Here is a 17698-nt window from a genome sequence, read left to right as displayed (position 1 = left end):
CCTCGTTCTGCTCCTCGTTCCCCGCTCCTCGTTCTGCTCCTCGTTCTGCTCCTCGTTCCCGCTCCTCGTTCTGCTCCTCGTTCCTCGTTCTGCTCCTCTGCTCCTCATTCTGCTCCTCGTTCTGCTCCTCGTTCTGCTCCTGCCCCTCGTTCTGCTCCTCGTTCTGCTCCTCGTTCTGCTCCTCGTTCTGCTCCTCGTTCCCTGCTCCTCGCTCCCGTTCTGCTCCTCGTTCTGCTCCTCGTTCTGCTCCTCGTTCCCCGCTCCTCGTTCTGCTCCTCGTTCCCCGCTCCTCGTTCCCGCTCCTCGTTCTGCTCCTCGTTCTGCTCCTCGTTCTGCTCCTCGTTCCCCTGCTCCTCGTTCTGCTCCTCGTTCCCTGCTCCTCGTTCTGCTCCTCGTTCTGCTCCTCGTTCTGCTCCTCGTTCCCTGCTCCTCGTTCCCTGCTCCTCGTTCTGCTCCTCGTTCTGCTCCTCGTTCTGCTCCTCGTTCCCCGCTCCTCGTTCTGCTCCTCGTTCCCCGCTCCTCGTTCTGCTCCTCGTTCTGCTCCTCGTTCCCCGCTCCTCGTTCTGCTCCTCGTTCCCCAGTCCTTTTGTTCGATAAATTCCGTTATATCTCCAAAATATTAATTTATTTGGCGCGTATGATTCAGAAAATACACTCGGTTCCAACTCACACAACATGACTAAAAAATATCTAATTAGTTACCGGTAAACTTGATCCAAACATTTCAAACAACTTTCCTAATACAACTTTAGGTATTTTTAAACGTCAATAATCGATCAAATTTAAGACGGAATAAACTGTGTTCAATTAAACAAAGTGAATTTGAGTTAATCCAGTCACAGTGCCTCAACCACAACAGTACACTTCACTCGAGCAAACCTGCTGTTCTGAACAGGGCTGCTTCTTCATTTCTCAAAAGGAAAAACATCAACCAATTTCTAAAGACTGTTGACATCCAGTGGCATTCCAATATGTCGATAGGAACTCACAAGCAACTGCCTTGGCATTCTAGATTCCCATTGAAAAGAGAGTGACCTCAAAAAAATAAATCCTGGATGTTTTGTCCTCGGGTTTTCGCCTGCCAAATAAGTTCTGTTATACTCACAGACATCATTCAAACACTTTTAGAAGCTTCAGAGGTTTTGCTATCCAAATCTACTAATAATATGCATAGCCTAGCTTCTGGGCCTGAGTAGCAGGCAGTTTACTTTGGGCACACTTTTCATCCGGATGTGAAAATAGTGTACCCTAGCCTTAAGTTTTAACAGGTAACATCAATAAAAGATCATAGCTTTTACCTGGATTCACCTGGTCAGTCTGTCATGGAAAGAGCAGGTGTCCTTATTGTTGTTGTCAGATCAACATTCTCCTCCCCCTTGCTGTAATGATAGTCAGACTCCTCCTCCTTGCTGTAATGATAGTCAGGCTCCTCCCCCTTGCTGTAATGATAGTCAGACTCCTCCTCTGAGCCACTCTGCCTGGCTGCAATCGTGGTTGTTTACTCAACTCTGTATCTAACCCTAACCCAACCCAGTCATGACATTCTCTCCTGCTGGTCCCTCCCCCCACCCCTATAATCTCACAGCAACAGCTCATTCGTCTGAAATGTGGGAGAGGTTTTAGGAAGGGCTGGTTAGATTCAGGGTTGATTTGTTTTCCAATGTTTTTCTCTCTTATTTCTCTCTCAGCACTTCCCCGCTCTCCCTCTCTCTCCCCTCCCTCCCCCCTTCTCTTCCCCTGCTCTGGCTTCTGCCTCCCTCCTTCCCCCTCCTCCCCTGTTCTCTCCTCCCTCTCTCTCCCCTCCTCCCCCTTCTCTTCCCCTGCTCTGGCTTCTGCCTCCCTCCTTCCCCCTCCTCCCCTGTTCTCTCCTCCTTCTCTTCCCCTGCTCCTGCCAGTAACTGCCTTAACCGTTTGGCTTGGTGTCAAAGCAGGGGCCTTTTGTGACTCTTGTCACAAATCTGCCAGGAAAAACACTAACCATCTGTTTAGCCTGCAGAAAGAGCAGAGAGGAAGAGAGAGAGAGAGAGAGAGAGAGAGGGGGAAAGAGCAGAGGGAGAAGAATAGAGCTGGGGAGAGGAGAGGGAGAAAAATGGAGAGAGCAGGGAAAAGTAGAGAAAGGGGGAGAGCTGAGAGGGGATCAGTGTGTAAATACCGGATTTCAGCCCTCACCCTTAGCCTGCACTGCCCTGTGTAGCACAGTGTACATAGGAACACCACCCCCGGGCCCTGTAGAATCAGTAATTATGAAATTCGAAATGTGCACAAAAATGTACGAGCTGATGTTAGTGTCTGCTTGCTGGCTGAACCAGTGTCTGCTTGCTGGCTGTATGAAATGAAAGGCAGGGATGCCAACAACGCCAGTTCACACACTCCATGCTGAATATACATGCTAGCTAGTGCAGTGAAGTTCTCGCTCATTCCCAAATGAGTTTTCATTCTGTTCTGCTGTGATCGGTGCGCCGAGTTCTACAGCTGACTCCTCTCTGTGATGTCATCACGTTGGCCAAATGTTCCAGAGTAGCGAGACACAGAGCCAGTTGTCAGAAATCAGCATTTATCTGACTGACAACAGTCCCACAACTGTGGTTCCGTACAACTTCATCAACAAGCTGGCAAACTAGCTAGCGTATGACCGTTCAAAGTAGCTAGCGTATGACCGTTCAAACTAGCTAGCGTATGACCGTTCAAAGTAGCTAGCGTATGACCGTTCAAACTAGCTAGCGTATGACCGTTCAAACTAGCTAGCGTATGACCGTTCAAACTAGCTAGCGTATGACCGTTCAAACTAGCTAGCGTATGACCGTTCAAACTAGCTAGCGTATGGCCGTTCAAACTAGCTAGCGTATGACCGTTCAAACTAGCTAGCGTATGACCGGTCAAACTAGCTAGCGTATGACCGGTCAAACTAGCTAGCGTATGACCGTTCAAACTAGCTTGCTTATGACCGTTCAAACTAGCTAGCGTATGACCGTTCAAACTAGCTAGCGTATGACCGTTCAAACTAGCTAGCGTATGACCGTTCAAACTAGCTTGCTTATGACCATTCAAACTAGCTTGCTCTACCGTAGTGTGCTGTGCATCATAGACACCGAGTGCGAAGTAATTTTCAGAATTAGGAACTAGGGTTAGACGAATGAGCAAAATCTAGACTATTAGAGATGTGTTCCACATCACACAAGACAGATCGGTTGAGGGAGGAGTCACGTAGGGATGACATAAGACAATGGCCCAGTCTATTAATTATATTTCAGTGTGCTGCTGCATTGTGGGGGCCGTTGCCTCAGCATCCAAAGAGTCGTTTGTTTGTTTCAGAAACAAAGTTTCATCACATTGAGTCCATGTTACAGGCGAAACATGGACGAATGCCCCTGCATCCTGTTTCAGTCAGCTGAATTTTTGTATTTTTTTTTATCTCCCCAAATTTTCGATCTTGTCTCATCTCTGCAACTCTCTAACTGGCTCGAGAGACGAAGGTCAAATCATGCGTCCTCCGAAACCTGACCCGCCAAATCCCGTTTGGAGTTTGCCCACTTCATCCGGAAGCCACTCGCACCAATGTGTCGGTTGTGAAACAGCCCGGGATCGGGACCCGGGTCTGTAGTGACGCCTCTGCCACTGTGATGCAGTGCCTTAGTGACTGATTTTTATTTTCACAACGGTTTTCATCCCTAAACGTCGAAATGCAATTGCCGTGCCAACCCTATTCACTCGTACCCTAGCCTCGGACACACAGAGCGTAACACACACGATATAACCTGTTTTTTGCTTTGGCAATAATTGGGTATTGTGTGTAGATTGATGAGCAGGAAAAACTATAACTAACTAAACTATAACTAACTAAATTATAACTAAAAAAAACTATCAAAATGTGGAGAAAGTCAAAGGGTCTGAATTCTTTCCGAATGTACCGTGTGTGTGTATATAACACACACACACACACACACACACACACACACACACACACACACACACACACACACACACAGTGCATTCGGAAAGAATTCAGACCCCTTGATTATTTTACACATTTTGTTACGTTACATCAAGGATGATATTCAACCACAAAGACCAGGGAGGTTTTCCAATGCTTCGCGAAGAACGGCACATATTGGTAGATGGGTAAAACATTTTAAAACCCAGACTTTGAATATCCCTTTGAGCATGGTGAAGTTATTAATTACACTTTGGATGGTAAATCAATATACCCAGTCACTACAAAGATGCAGGCGTCCTTCCTAACTCAGTTGCCGGAGAGGAAGGAAACCGCTCAGCGATTTCACCATGATGCGCAATGTTGACTTTAAAACAGTTTGTTTAATGGCTGTGATAGGAGAAAAAACTATGGATGGATCAACTACATTGTAAATTAGCATAGTATTGTGGAGCTACTGCAGAGTGAAAAGAAAGAAGCATGCAGAGAATGGATGAGTTTTTCAGGATGAGAAATAACCAGAATGGAGTTAAGCACAGGCAACATCCTAGACGAAAATCTGGTTGTCTGCTTTCCCTACAGACACTGGGAGATGAATTGACCAATCAGCAGGACAATAACCTAAAACACAATCAACACTGGAGTTGTTCCTGAGGGCCCGAGATACAGTTTTAACTTTAATCTACTTGACAATCTATGGCAAGACCTGGAAATGGTTGTCTAGCAATGATAGCTTGAAGAATTCTAAAAGAATGAACGGCCAATGTTACAGAAACTAGGTGTGGAGAGCTCTCTGAGAAATTACCCAGAAAGACTGCCAAAGGTGATTCATGTATTGACTCAGGGGTTTGGATTCTAATCTACTGAAAATATATTACGTGTTTTATTTTTCATGATTTTTTAAATATATTTTTTTACATTTTTCAAAAGTTTCTTCCACTTTGACATCCCTCCCTACCTACCTCACAAGTAGTTATAAACGTAACATTTGTTAACCTTAACCATCAAATGTGTAGCATTTGAAGTGACCGTATCAGTGAGACTGAGGGAAGCAGAGAGAGTGAGGTCATAGCAGTGAGACTGAGAGGGAGGGGAGCAGAGAGAGTGAGGTCATAGCAGTGAGACTGAGAGGGAGGGGAGCAGAGAGAGTGAGGTCATAGCAGTGAGACTGAGAGGGAGGGAAGCAGAGAGAGTGAGGTCATAGCAGTGAGACTGAGAGGGAGGGGAGCAGAGAGAGTGAGGTCATAGCAGTGAGACTGAGAGGAAGGGAAGCAGAGAGAGTGAGGTCATAGCAGTGAGACTGAGAGGGAGGGAAGCAGAGAGAGTGAGGTCATAGCAGTGAGACTGAGAGGGAGGGAAGCAGAGAGAGTGAGGTCATAGCAGTGAGACTGAGGGAAGCAGAGAGAGTGAGGTCATAGCAGTGAGACTGAGAGGGAGGGAAGCAGAGAGAGTGAGGTCATAGCAGTGAGACTGAGAGGGAGGGAAGCAGAGAGAGTGAGGTCATAGCAGTGAGACTGAGAGGAAGGGAAGCAGAGAGAGTGAGGTCATAGCAGTGAGACTGAGAGGGAGGGAAGCAGAGAGAGTGAGGTCATAGCAGTGAGACTGAGAGGGAGGGAAGCAGAGAGAGTGAGGTCATAGCAGTGAGACTGAGGGAAGCAGAGAGAGTGAGGTCATAGCAGTGAGACTGAGGGAGGCAGAGAGAGTGAGGTCATAGCAGTGAGACTGAGGTCATAGCAGTGAGACTGAGGGAGGCAGAGAGAGTGAGGTCATAGCAGTGAGACTGAGGGAGGCAGAGAGAGTGAGGTCATAGCAGACGTGGTGATATAAGGTAATCCCTTTCCTTGTCGGACGATAATCCACCAGAACACTCATCTCCTTCAGAAGGAAGCCGCCAGCATGCTAGAAGGCCTTATATAATACCAAGCTTATGTTGTCACGATCGTGTTCTGAGAGCTTTCAGCTAGTCTCATGTAGCTAGCTCTCTGGACAAAAAAATATTTCATATTTTAGTACATCATTGTAAAAAATATAGTTAACTGGCTTCTACAGATCTGTTTTAGTGTGGAAATATATATATTTTGTTGGTGTGAAATATATTTGAGGGAGAGGAAACTAACAGGAGTAGACGAGTGGAGTAGATTAGTGTGGAAATATATATATTTTTTAGGTGTGAAATATATTTGACATTTTACGCAGTATAAACCAGTCAAAGAAAACAAACATCATATTCCCAAGCGTACACCGCGATGACAGTTAGTGACATTTATGTCTGGTGAAAGAACAAGAGATCATGGGATATATGGCTTCAGAGAAACTTTGACAGACAGGCAGGTTGGTGGAGCTATTTAAACCCTCTGTCAAATCTGTCTGTCTGATACTAATTCACCACATGAGGCCCCTCACAACCACAGGACTGAACGGAGACACACTCCTCCCCTCATCGAGCCGTGCTTCACTGTGTGAACTGTATATTTTGGACCCTGGTGTGATGCAGATGGACTCCCTTTACTAGTCACGCAAGCTAGTAGTAGCAAGGCGGAGTAAAACTTATTTATTTTAACAATTTATTGAACTAGGCAAGTCGGTGTAAGAACAAATTCTTATTTACAATGACGGCCTAACACACCGGCCCAAACACGGACGACGCTGGGCCAATTGTGCGCCGTCCTATGGGACTCCCAAATCACGTCCGGTTGTGATACGGTCTGGATTCGAACCAGGGTGTCTGTAGTGAAGCCTCTAGCACTGAGATGTGTTGCCTTTAGACCACTGCGCCAAAGATGAAGAGAAAGACAGGAAACAAAGGTTTTATTATTTCCCTGTGGTTCCAGAACATTCTAATCAACAGCCAATCCCTTTTGAAGCATTTCCTGTTTTCCACTCATCTACTCCTGTTAGTTTCCTTTTCAAAATCTCTGCAATTTAGTTTGTGGACTTTTATTCCTGGATAATACAATGATGTGTGACTTACTGTAAGTGATTTAGGGCCACGGCAACCTTTTTTCTGTGTGTTGGTTTGTGGTTGTCGTGGGTTGGGTTGTCGAGCTGCTTGGGGGAGAAGAGGCGGAGGGCTGCTGGGGGAGAGAACGGTCATTAATCACAGAGCAGACAACACACTCAGGCTGCTCTAGTACTCGCCGCTTGACACATCTGATCTACACAGTTCAATTAGATTTCACATCAGCTCGCCAGATGACTTTACCTGCACGCTCACCCCCAGCCAGATCCCTGCCCTCACCAGCTGGCCCGGCTAGAGAGAGAGGGGCAGACACTGTTTGCTGAAAAGGAAGCATCACTGACAGAGAGGACCAAATCAATCAATAGGCTTTAACACCGTGGAGGGCTGTTCAGACTCTAAACACAGTGGAGGGCTGTTCAGACTCTAAACACAGTGGAGGGCTGTTCAGACTCTAAACACCGTGGAGGGCTGTTCAGACTCTAAACACCGTGGAGGGCTGTTCAGACTCTAAACACCGTGGAGGGCTGTTCAGACTCTAAACACCGTGGAGGGCTGTTCAGACTCTAAACACCGTGGAGGGCTGTTCAGACTCTAAACACCGTGGAGGGCTGTTCAGACTCTAAACACCGTGGAGGGCTGTTCAGACTCTACACCGTGGAGGGCTGTTCAGACTCTAAACACCGTGGAGGGCTGTTCAGACTCTAAACACCGTGGAGGGCTGTTCAGACTCTAAACACCGTGGAGGGCTGTTCAGACTCTACACTAAGAGCACTATATAATAATATATGCCATTTAGCAGACGCTTTTATCCAAAGCGACTTACAGTCATGTGTGCATACATTCTACGTATGGGTGGTCCCGGGAATCGAACCCACTACCCTGGCGTTACAAGCGCCATGCTCTACCAACTGTGCTACAGAAGGACCACATGTGGCCATACAGCCTCCCTCAGTAAAGAGCACTAGTTAATGTGGCCAGACAGCCTCCCTCAGTAAAGAGCACTAGTTAATGTGGCCAGACAGCCTCCCTCAGTAAAGAGCACTAGTTAATGTGGCCAGACAGCCTCCCTCAGTAAAGAGCACTAGTTAATGTGGCCAGACAGCCTCCCTCAGTAAAGAGCACTAGTTAATGTGGCCGGACAGCCTCCCTCAGTAAAGAGCACTAGTTAATGTGGCCAGACAGCCTCCCTCAGTAAAGAGCACTAGTTAATGTGGCCAGACAGCCTCCCTCAGTAAAGAGCACTAGTTAATGTGGCCAGACAGCCTCCCTCAGTAAAGAGCACTAGTTAATGTGGCCAGACAGCCTCCCTCAGTAAAGAGCACTAGTTAATGTGGCCAGACAGCCTCCCTCAGTAAAGAGCACTAGTTAATGTGGCCAGACAGCCTCCCTCAGTAAAGAGCACTAGTTAATGTGGCCAGACAGCCTCCCTCAGTAAAGAGCATTGAGCCTGGAGTCATGGTATCAGTGGCCTGGAGTCATGGTATCAGTGGCCTGGAGTCATGGGCTCAGTGGCCTGGAGTCATGGTCTCAGTGACCTGGAGTCATTTACATTTCTCTCAGTGGCCTGGAGTCATAGTATAGTCTCAGTGACCTGGAGTCATGGTCTCAGTGGCCTGGAGTCATGGTCTCAGTGGCCTGGAGTCATGGTCTCAGTGGCCTGGAGTCATGGTCTCAGTGGCCTGGAGTCATGGTCTCAGTGTCCTGGAGTCATGGTCTCAGTGGCCTGGAGTCATGGTCTCAGTGGCCTGGAGTCATGGTCTTAGTGGCCTGGAGTCATGGTCTCAGTGGCCTGGAGTCATGGTCTCAGGGGTTCTGTTCTCAGTGGTTCTGCTGTCAGTGGTTCTGCTCTCATCCTCCCTCTCCCATGTCTACCTTGCAGGGTGAGTTGATAACCTTCTACTACTACTGGAAGAAGACTCCTGAGGCGGCGTCGTCCAGGGCCCACCGTAGACACCGTCGTCAGCCTGTGTTCCGACGCATCAAGACACGCACCGCCTCCACCCCCGTCAACATCCCGTCTAGACCCCCCTCCTCAGAGTTCTGTAAGTAGGACACTAACCCTACGCCCCAAACCTCCACCCCCGTCAACATCCCGTCTAGACCCCCTCCTCAGAGTTCTGTAAGTAGGACACTAACCCTACGCCCCAAACCTCCACCCCGTCAACATCCCGTCTAGACCCCCTCCTCAGAGTTCTGTAAGTAGGACACTAACCCTACGCCCCAAACCTCCACCCCGTCAACATCCCGTCTAGACCCCCTCCTCAGAGTTCTGTAAGTAGGACACTAACCCTACGCCCCAAACCTCCACCCCGTCAACATCCCGTCTAGACCCCCTCCTCAGAGTTCTGTAAGTAGGACACTAACCCTACGCCCCAAACCTCCACCCCGTCAACATCCCGTCTAGACCCCCTCCTCAGAGTTCTGTAAGTAGGACACTAACCCTACGCCCCAAACCTCCACCCCCGTCAACATCCCGTCTAGACCCCCTCCTCAGAGTTCTGTAAGTAGGACACTAACCCTACGCCCCAAACCTCCACCCCCGTCAACATCCCGTCTAGACCCCCCTCCTCAGAGTTCTGTAAGTAGGACACTAACCCTACGCCCCAAACCTCCACCCCCGTCAACATCCCGTCTAGACCCCCCTCCTCAGAGTTCTGTAAGTAGGACACCAAACCTCCACCCCCGTCAACATCCCGTCTAGACCCCCCTCCTCAGAGTTCTGTAAGTAGGACACTAACCCTACGCCCCAAACCTCCACCCCCGTCAACATCCCGTCTAGACCCCCCTCCTCAGAGTTCTGTAAGTAGGACACTAACCCTACGCCCCAAACCTCCACCCCCGTCAACATCCCGTCTAGACCCCCCTCCTCAGAGTTCTGTAAGTAGGACACTAACCCTACGCCCCAAACCTCCACCCCCGTCAACATCCCGTCTAGACCCCCCTCCTCAGAGTTCCGTAAGTAAGACACTAACTCTTCGCCCCAAACCTCCACCCCCGTCAACATCCCGTCTAGACCCCCTCCTCAGAGTTCTGTAAGTAGGACACTAACCCTACGCCCCAAACCTCCACCCCCGTCAACATCCCGTCTAGACCCCCCTCCTCAGAGTTCCGTAAGTAAGACACTAACTCTTCGCCCCAAACCTCCACCCCCGTCAACATCCCGTCTAGACCCCCCTCCTCAGAGTTCTGTAAGTAAGACACTAACCCTTCGCCCCAAACCTCCACCCCCGTCAACATCCCGTCTAGACCCCCCTCCTCAGAGTTCTGTAAGTAGGACACTAACCCTCCACCCTAACCCCTAACCTCTCACGAAGAGTCCTCAGAGTTCTGTAAGTAAGACACTAACCCTACGCCCCAAACCTCCACCCCCGTCAACATCCCGTCTAGACCCCCCTCCTCAGAGTTCCGTAAGTAGGACACTAACCCTCCACCCTAACCCCTAACCTCTCACGAAGAGTCCTCAGAGTTCTGTAAGTAGGACACTAACCCTCCACCCTAACCCCTAACCTCTCACGAAGAGTCCTCAGAGTTCTGTAAGTAGTACACTAACTCTCCACCCTAACCCCTTATTTAAAATGTTAATGTGACAGCATTGTATTTTTAAAGTTGGACGAGTAATTCCTTCCTAGCGGTACTTGTTGCAGGAAACTCATGTTTTTATTTAGAAGGTGTGTTCTGTTCTCCTCCAGTGGACCTGAGTTCAGCCAATGAGATGTTTAGCTCGGTCCTGTTGGCGCTTGGTAACAACGTGTGTTCTGTTCTCCTCCAGTGGACCTGAGTTCAGCCAATGAAGATGACCTGGACAGTGAAGACAGTGAGCAGGAGCTGAAGGGTTACGCCTGCCGACACTGTTTCACCACTAGTAAGTACCATCATCTCTGTGTTACACACACACACACACACACACACACACACACACACACACACACACACACACACACACACACACACCATCACCGCGACCTGGTGTGACAGTCCTCATGGTATATGATCAGTTTAAATCCCACCTCAAAACTGAGACGGGGCCGTGGGCTGTATGAGTCCTCTGTCTCTCTGTCTAGCTGTGTGTATGAGTCCTCTGTCTCCCTGTCTAGCTGTGTGTGAGTACTGTCTCCCTGTCTAGCTGTGTGTATGAGTCCTCTGTCTCCCTGTCTAGCTGTGTGTATGAGTCCTCTGTCTCTCTGTCTAGTTGTGTGTATGAGTCCTCTGTCTCCCTGTCTAGTTGTGTGTATGGGTCCTCTGTCTCCCTGTCTAGCTGTGTGTATGAGTCCTCTGTCTCCTTGTCTAGCTGTGTGTATGGGTCCGCTGTCTCCCTCTCTGCTGTGTGTATGAGTCCTCTGTCTCCTTGTCTAGCTGTGTATGAGTCCTCTGTCTCCCTGTGTGTAGTGATGTGAGTCCTCTGTCTCCCTGTGTGTAGTGATGTATGAGTCCTCTGTCTCCCTGTGTGTAGTGATGTTTATGAGTCCTCTGTCTCCCTGTGTGTAGTGATGTTTATGAGTCCTCTGTCTCCCTGTGTGTAGTGATGTATGAGTCCTCTATCTCCCTGTGTGTAGTGATGTATGAGTCCTCTGTCTCCCTGTGTGTAGTGATGTATGAGTCCTCTGTCTCCCTGTGTGTAGTGATGTATGAGTCCTCTGTCCCTGTGTGTAGTGATGTATGAGTCCTCTGTCTCCCTGTGTGTAGTGATGTATGAGTCCTCTGTCTCCCTGTGTGTAGTGATGTTCATGAGTCCTCCGTCTCCCTGTGTGTAGTGATGTATGAGTCCTCTATCTCCCTGTGTGTAGTGATGTATGAGTCCTCTGTCTCCCTGTGTGTAGTGATGTATGAGTCCTCTGTCCCTGTGTGTAGTGATGTATGAGTCCTCTGTCTCCCTGTGTGTAGTGATGTATGAGTCCTCTGTCTCCCTGTGTGTAGTGATGTATGAGTCCTCTGTCTCCCTGTGTGTAGTGATGTTTGAGTCCTCTGTCTCCCTGTGTGTAGTGATGTATGAGTCCTCTATCTCCCTGTGTGTAGAGATGTATGAGTCCTCTTCCTCCGTGTGTGGTGATGTATGAGTCCTCTGTCTCCCTGTGTGTAGTGATGTATGAGTCCTCTTCCTCCGTGTGTGGTGATGTATGAGTCCTCTGTCTCCCTGTGTGTAGTGATGTATGAGTCCTCTGTCTCCCTGTGTGTAGTGATGTTTGAGTCCTCTGTCTCCCTGTGTGTAGTGATGTATGAGTACTCTGTCTCCCTGTGTGTAGTGATGTATGAGTCCTCTGTCTCCCTGTGTGTAGTGATGTATGAGTCCTCTGTCTCCCTGTGTGTAGTGATGTATGAGTCCTCTGTCTCCCTGTGTGTAGTGATGTATGAGTCATCTGTCTCCCTGTGTGTAGTGATGTATGAGTCCTCTGTCTCCCTGTGTGTAGTGATGTTTATGAGTCCTCTGTCTCCCTGTGTGTAGAGATGTATGAGTCCTCTTCCTCCGTGTGTGGTGATGTATGAGTCCTCTGTCTCCCTGTGTGTAGTGATGTTTATGAGTCCTCTGTCTCCCTGTGTGTAGTGATGTTTATGAGTCCTCTGTCTCCCTGTGTGTAGTGATGTATGAGTCCTCTGTCTCCCTGTGTGTAGTGATGTATGAGTCCTCTGTCTCCCTGTGTGTAGTGATGTATGAGTCCTCTGTCTCCCTGTGTGTAGTGATGTTTGAGTCCTCTGTCTCCCTGTGTGTAGTGATGTATGAGTACTCTGTCTCCCTGTGTGTAGTGATGTATGAGTCCTCTGTCTCCCTGTGTGTAGTGATGTATGAGTCCTCTGTCTCCCTGTGTGTAGTGATGTTCATGAGTCCTCTGTCTCCCTGTGTGTAGTGATGTATGAGTCATCTGTCTCCCTGTGTGTAGTGATGTATGAGTCCTCTGTCTCCCTGTGTGTAGTGATGTATGAGTCCTCTGTCTCCCTGTGTGTAGTGATGTATGAGTCCTCTGTCTCCCTGTGTGTAGTGATGTATGAGTCCTCTGTCTCCCTGTGTGTAGTGATGTATGAGTCCTCTGTCTCCCTGTGTGTAGTGATGTATGAGTCCTCTGTCTCCCTGTGTGTAGTGATGTATGAGTCCTCTGTCTCCCTGTGTGTAGTGATGTATGAGTCCTCTGTCTCCCTGTGTGTAGTGATGTTTATGAGTCCTCTGTCTCCCTGTGTGTAGTGATGTATGAGTCCTCTGTCTCTGCCGTCTCTCTCAGCCTCTAAGGACTGGCACCACGGGGGCAGAGAGAACATCTTGTTGTGTACAGACTGTCGTATCCACTTTAAGAAGTACGGCGAGCTGCCTCCCATCGAGAAGCCAGTCGAGCCGCCTCCGTTTATGTTCAAACCCGTCAAAGAGGATGAGGATGGACTCAGCGGCAAGCATAGCATGAAGACCCGACGCAACAGAGGATCGGTACGACTCCCTCCCTCTCTATTGCTTTCTCTCTGTCGTTCTTCTGTCTCTCTTCTCTCTCTTTCTCTTTCCCTCTGTCTGTGCTCTTTCTCCTCTCTCTTTCTCTTTCCCTCTGTCTGTGCTCTTTCTCCTCTCTCTTTCTCTTTCCCTCTCTCTGTCTGTGCTCTCTCTTCTTTCTCTTTCCTCTATCTGTGCTCTCTCTTCTCTCTCTTTCTCTTTCCCTCTGTCTGTGCTCGTTCTTCTCTCTCTTTCTCTTTCCCTCCGTCTGTGCTCTTTCTTCTCTCTCTTTCTCTTTCCCTCTGTCTGTGCTCTCTCTTCTCTCTCTTTCTCTTTCCCTCTGTCTGTGCTCTTTCTTCTCTCTCTTTCTCTTTCCCTCTGTCTGTGCTCTTTCTTCTCTCTCTTTCTCTTTCCCTCTGTCTGTGCTCTCTCTTCTCTCTCTTTCTTTCCTCTCTCTCTTCTCTCTCTTTCTCTTTCCCTCTGTCTGTGCTCTTTCTCCTCTCTCTTTCTCTTTCCCTCTGTCTGTGCTCTTTCTTCTCTCTCTTTCTCTTTCCCTCTGTCTGTGCTCTCTCTTCTCTCTCTTTCTTTCCTCTCTCTCTTCTCTCTCTTTCTCTTTCCCTCTGTCTGTGCTCTTTCTCCTCTCTCTTTCTAATTTTTCTTTCTCTACCACAGCTATGATGGAAACAGGAAGTCTCGGTACAATTTCATAAATGCAGACAGATCATTTGTTAGTTCAACATGATGGGATATTTTTTGCGTCGGTAAAATAAGTTATGTGAGAAATGTCCTTATGCGCCACTATTGATATAATAACCATCATATCGAAGTCAACTTGGAGTCACGCGATGTCACCAATGACGCGTGGTCTTCTCACTACGACTCGTCTTGAAAGTCGACCGTAGACCGATTATGATATTTCAACGCCGATACCGATTATTGGAGAAACAAAAATAAACAATGCCTGTTTTTATATATGTATATATAATAATAATGACGATTACAACAATACTGAATGAACAATGAACACTTTTATTTTAACTTAATATAATACATAAATAAAATCTTATTTAGTCTCAAATAAATAATGAAACATGTTCAATTTGGTTTAAATAATGCAAAAACAAAGTGTTGAGAGAAGAAAGTAAAAGTGCAATATGTGCCATGTTAGAAAGCTAACGTTTATTAAGTTCCTTGCTCAGAACATGAGAACATATGAAAGCTGGTGGTTCCTTTTAACATGAGTATTCAATATTCCCCGGTAAGAAGTTTTAGGTTGTAGTTATTATAGGAATTATAGGACTATTTCCCTCTATACCATTTGTATTTCATATTGGATGTTCTTAAAGGCACTTTAGTATTGCCAGCCTAATCTCAGGAGTTGATAGGCTAGAAGTCATAAACAGTGCTGTGCTTCAAGCATTGCTAAGAGCTGCTGGCAAAACGCAGGAAAGTGCTTTTTGAATGAATGCTTACGAGCCTGCTGCCTCCTACCTCCGCTCAGTCAGACTGCTCTATCACATATCAAATCATAAACTTAATGATAATAAACACACAGAAATACAAGCCTTATGTCATTAATACGGTCAAATCTGGAAACTATAATTTCGAAAGCAAAACATTTATTCTTTCAGTGAAATACTGAACCGTTCTGCATTTTATCTTAACGGGTGGCATCCATCAGTCTAAATATTCCTGTTACATTGCACAACCTTCAATGTTATGTCATAATTACGTACAATTCTGGCAAATTAATTATGGTCTTTGTTAGGAAGAAATGGTCTTCACACAGGTCGCAACGAGGCAGGCGGCCCAAACTGCTGCATATACCCTGACTCCTCGCACGAAACGCAAGAGACGTGACAGAAATTCCCTAGTTAAAATAAATTAATGTTAGCAGGCAATTAACTAAATATGCAGATTTCAAAATATATATATATATACTTGTGTATTGATTTTAAGAAAGGCATTGATGTTTAGGTACATTGGTGTAACGACAGTGCTTTCTTCACGAATGCGCTTGTTAAATCACCCGTTTGGTGAAGTAGGCTGTGATTCAATGACAAATGAACAGGCACCGCATCGATTATTTATATGCAACGCAGGACAAGCTAGTTAACCTGGTAATATCATCAACCGTGTGTAGTTAACTAGTGGTTTGTGTTAAGATTGATTGTTTTTTATTAGCTACGTTTAATGCTAGCTAGCTCCTTGCTTCACTCTCATAACAGGTAGTCAGCCTGCCACACAGTCTCCTCGTGGAGTGCGATGTTATCGGCCATGATCGGTGTCCAAAAATGCCGATTACCTATTGTTATGGAAACTTGAAATCGTCCCTAATTAATCGGTCGATCCCTCTAGTATACAGTTTATTAGTCTACAGATTAAGTAAGTTCTGATGAACTTCACAGGGGGGGTGAGAAAGTGCAGTGATGTTCGATCGATGATTGACTGACTGACCCCCCCCCCCAAAAAAAATATTTTCACTCTCTCTTATCCATAATAATGTCATCGTGTAGACTAGCCTACTCGTACTGTATCTGAGAGCTGGTTGGCTAGAGCGCAGGCAGCAAGACCAATGTAGACACATTTGCTACTTTAAACTCAACCATTTTTTGTGACAAAACTATCGGTAGAGTTGAAAATGCGATTAAAAACACATTGAACTTTTAGATTTTTTTATTTTTATAATCGGTAAATTAAGAGAGAAAGAGAGAAATGTTGTTAATTTGGTGGAAACAAACCTTTGCTTCTCTCTCTCCTGTCTTCAGATGTCGACGCTACGTAGTGGCCGGAAGAAGCAGACAGCCAGCCCTGATGGACGAGTGTCTCCAACCAATGAGGACCTCCGGTCTAGTGGCCGTACCTCCCCCTCTGCAGCCTCCACAGACAGCACTGACAGCAAGACAGACCCCATGAAGAAACCCAGCAAGGTAGAGTACACACACACACACACACACACACACACACACACACACACACACACACACACACACACACAGAATCTGGGTTTACAGACACACACACACAGAATCTGGGTTTACATACACACACACAGAATCTGCCTTTACAGACACACACACACAGAGAATCTGGGTTTACAGACACACACACAGACGCTGTGTTTACACAGGATCACTCACAGGACAGGATCACTCACGGGACAGGATCACTCACGGGACAGGATCACTCACGGGGCAGGATCACTCACGGGGCAGGATCACTCACGGGGCAGGATCACTCACGGGGCAGGATCACTCACGGGGCAGGATCACTCACGGGGCAGGATCACTCACAGGGCAGGATCACTCACAGGGCAGGATCACTCACAGGACAGGATCACTCACGGGACAGGATCACTCACGGGGCAGGATCACTCACGGGGCAGGATCACTCACGGGGCAGGATCACTCACGGGGCGGGATCACTCACGGGGCGGGATCACTCACGGGGCGGGATCACTCACGGGGCGGGATCACTCACAGGACAGGATCACTCACAGGACAGGATCACTCACAGGGCAGGATCACTCACAGGGCAGGATCACTCACGGGGCAGGATCACTCACGGGACAGGATCACTCACGGGGCAGGATCACTCACAGGGCAGGATCACTCACGGGGCAGGATCACTCACGGGACAGGATCACTCACGGGGCAGGATCACTCACAGGGCAGGATCACTCACGGGGCAGGATCACTCACGGGACAGGATCACTCACGGGGCAGGATCACTCACGGGGCAGGATCACTCACAGGACAGGATCACTCACAGGACAGGATCACTCACAGGGCAGGATCACTCACAGGACAGGATCACTCACAGGGCAGGATCACTCACAGGACAGGATCACTCACAGGGCAGGATCACTCACAGGGCAGGATCACTCACAGGACAGGATCACTCACAGGGCAGGATCACTCACAGGACAGGATCACTCACAGGACAGGATCACTCACAGGGCAGGATCATGAGTGTTTAGGTCCTTAGCCATTCCCTCTCATTAGACTCTGTAGCAGGTGAATCTGTATGAAAGTCTGATTGGAAATGACAGTAATAGTATGATATTATTGATTGATTGATTGATTGATTGATTGTCTTCAGAAGATCAAGGAGGAGTCTCCTATGAAGTGTGCCAAACGCCAACGAGAGAAAGGAGGAGCCTCAGACACAGAGGACACGGACAACAGGACAATCGCAAAAAAGTCCAAGACCCAGGTGACTTAGCTCCTACGTGTCATACCAGAGAGTTTCTGTTGGGAAGCTAGCTAGATGTGTTGTGGGTTGAGGAATAGTGTCTGTGGGGGGGTTGGGGCTGTATCCACAAAGTAGTCCTGATCTAGGATCAGTTTTTCCTTTAAAATCATAATGAATAAGACGTGGAGGTGAACTGATCCTAGGTCTG

At 47.7% G+C, this 17698-nt stretch overlaps 1 protein-coding gene across 22 annotated transcripts in view; it reads left to right on the top strand.

The window, feature by feature from the left end:
* The window catches only part of LOC118377411 (arginine-glutamic acid dipeptide repeats protein-like), a 384037-nt gene that overhangs the window by 350820 nt on the left and 15519 nt on the right, over window positions 1-17698 (top strand). For 7 of the 22 annotated variants that reach the window (XM_052481336.1, XM_052481337.1, XM_052481333.1 and 4 more), the window contains 5 exons: window positions 8770-8932; window positions 10660-10752; window positions 13100-13299; window positions 16065-16226; window positions 17398-17511. In XM_052481336.1, the coding sequence (XP_052337296.1) occupies window positions 8770-8932; window positions 10660-10752; window positions 13100-13299; window positions 16065-16226; window positions 17398-17511 (732 nt within the window). The other 15 variants (XM_052481335.1, XM_052481350.1, XM_052481355.1 and 12 more) reach the window with 15 other exon arrangements.

This window comes from Oncorhynchus keta, chromosome 27, assembly GCF_023373465.1.
Source record: "Oncorhynchus keta strain PuntledgeMale-10-30-2019 chromosome 27, Oket_V2, whole genome shotgun sequence".
Classification (NCBI taxonomy): domain Eukaryota; kingdom Metazoa; phylum Chordata; class Actinopteri; order Salmoniformes; family Salmonidae; genus Oncorhynchus; species Oncorhynchus keta.
The sequence above is the reverse complement of the archived record's forward strand: the minus strand, read 5'-3'. Positions and strand labels throughout refer to the sequence as shown.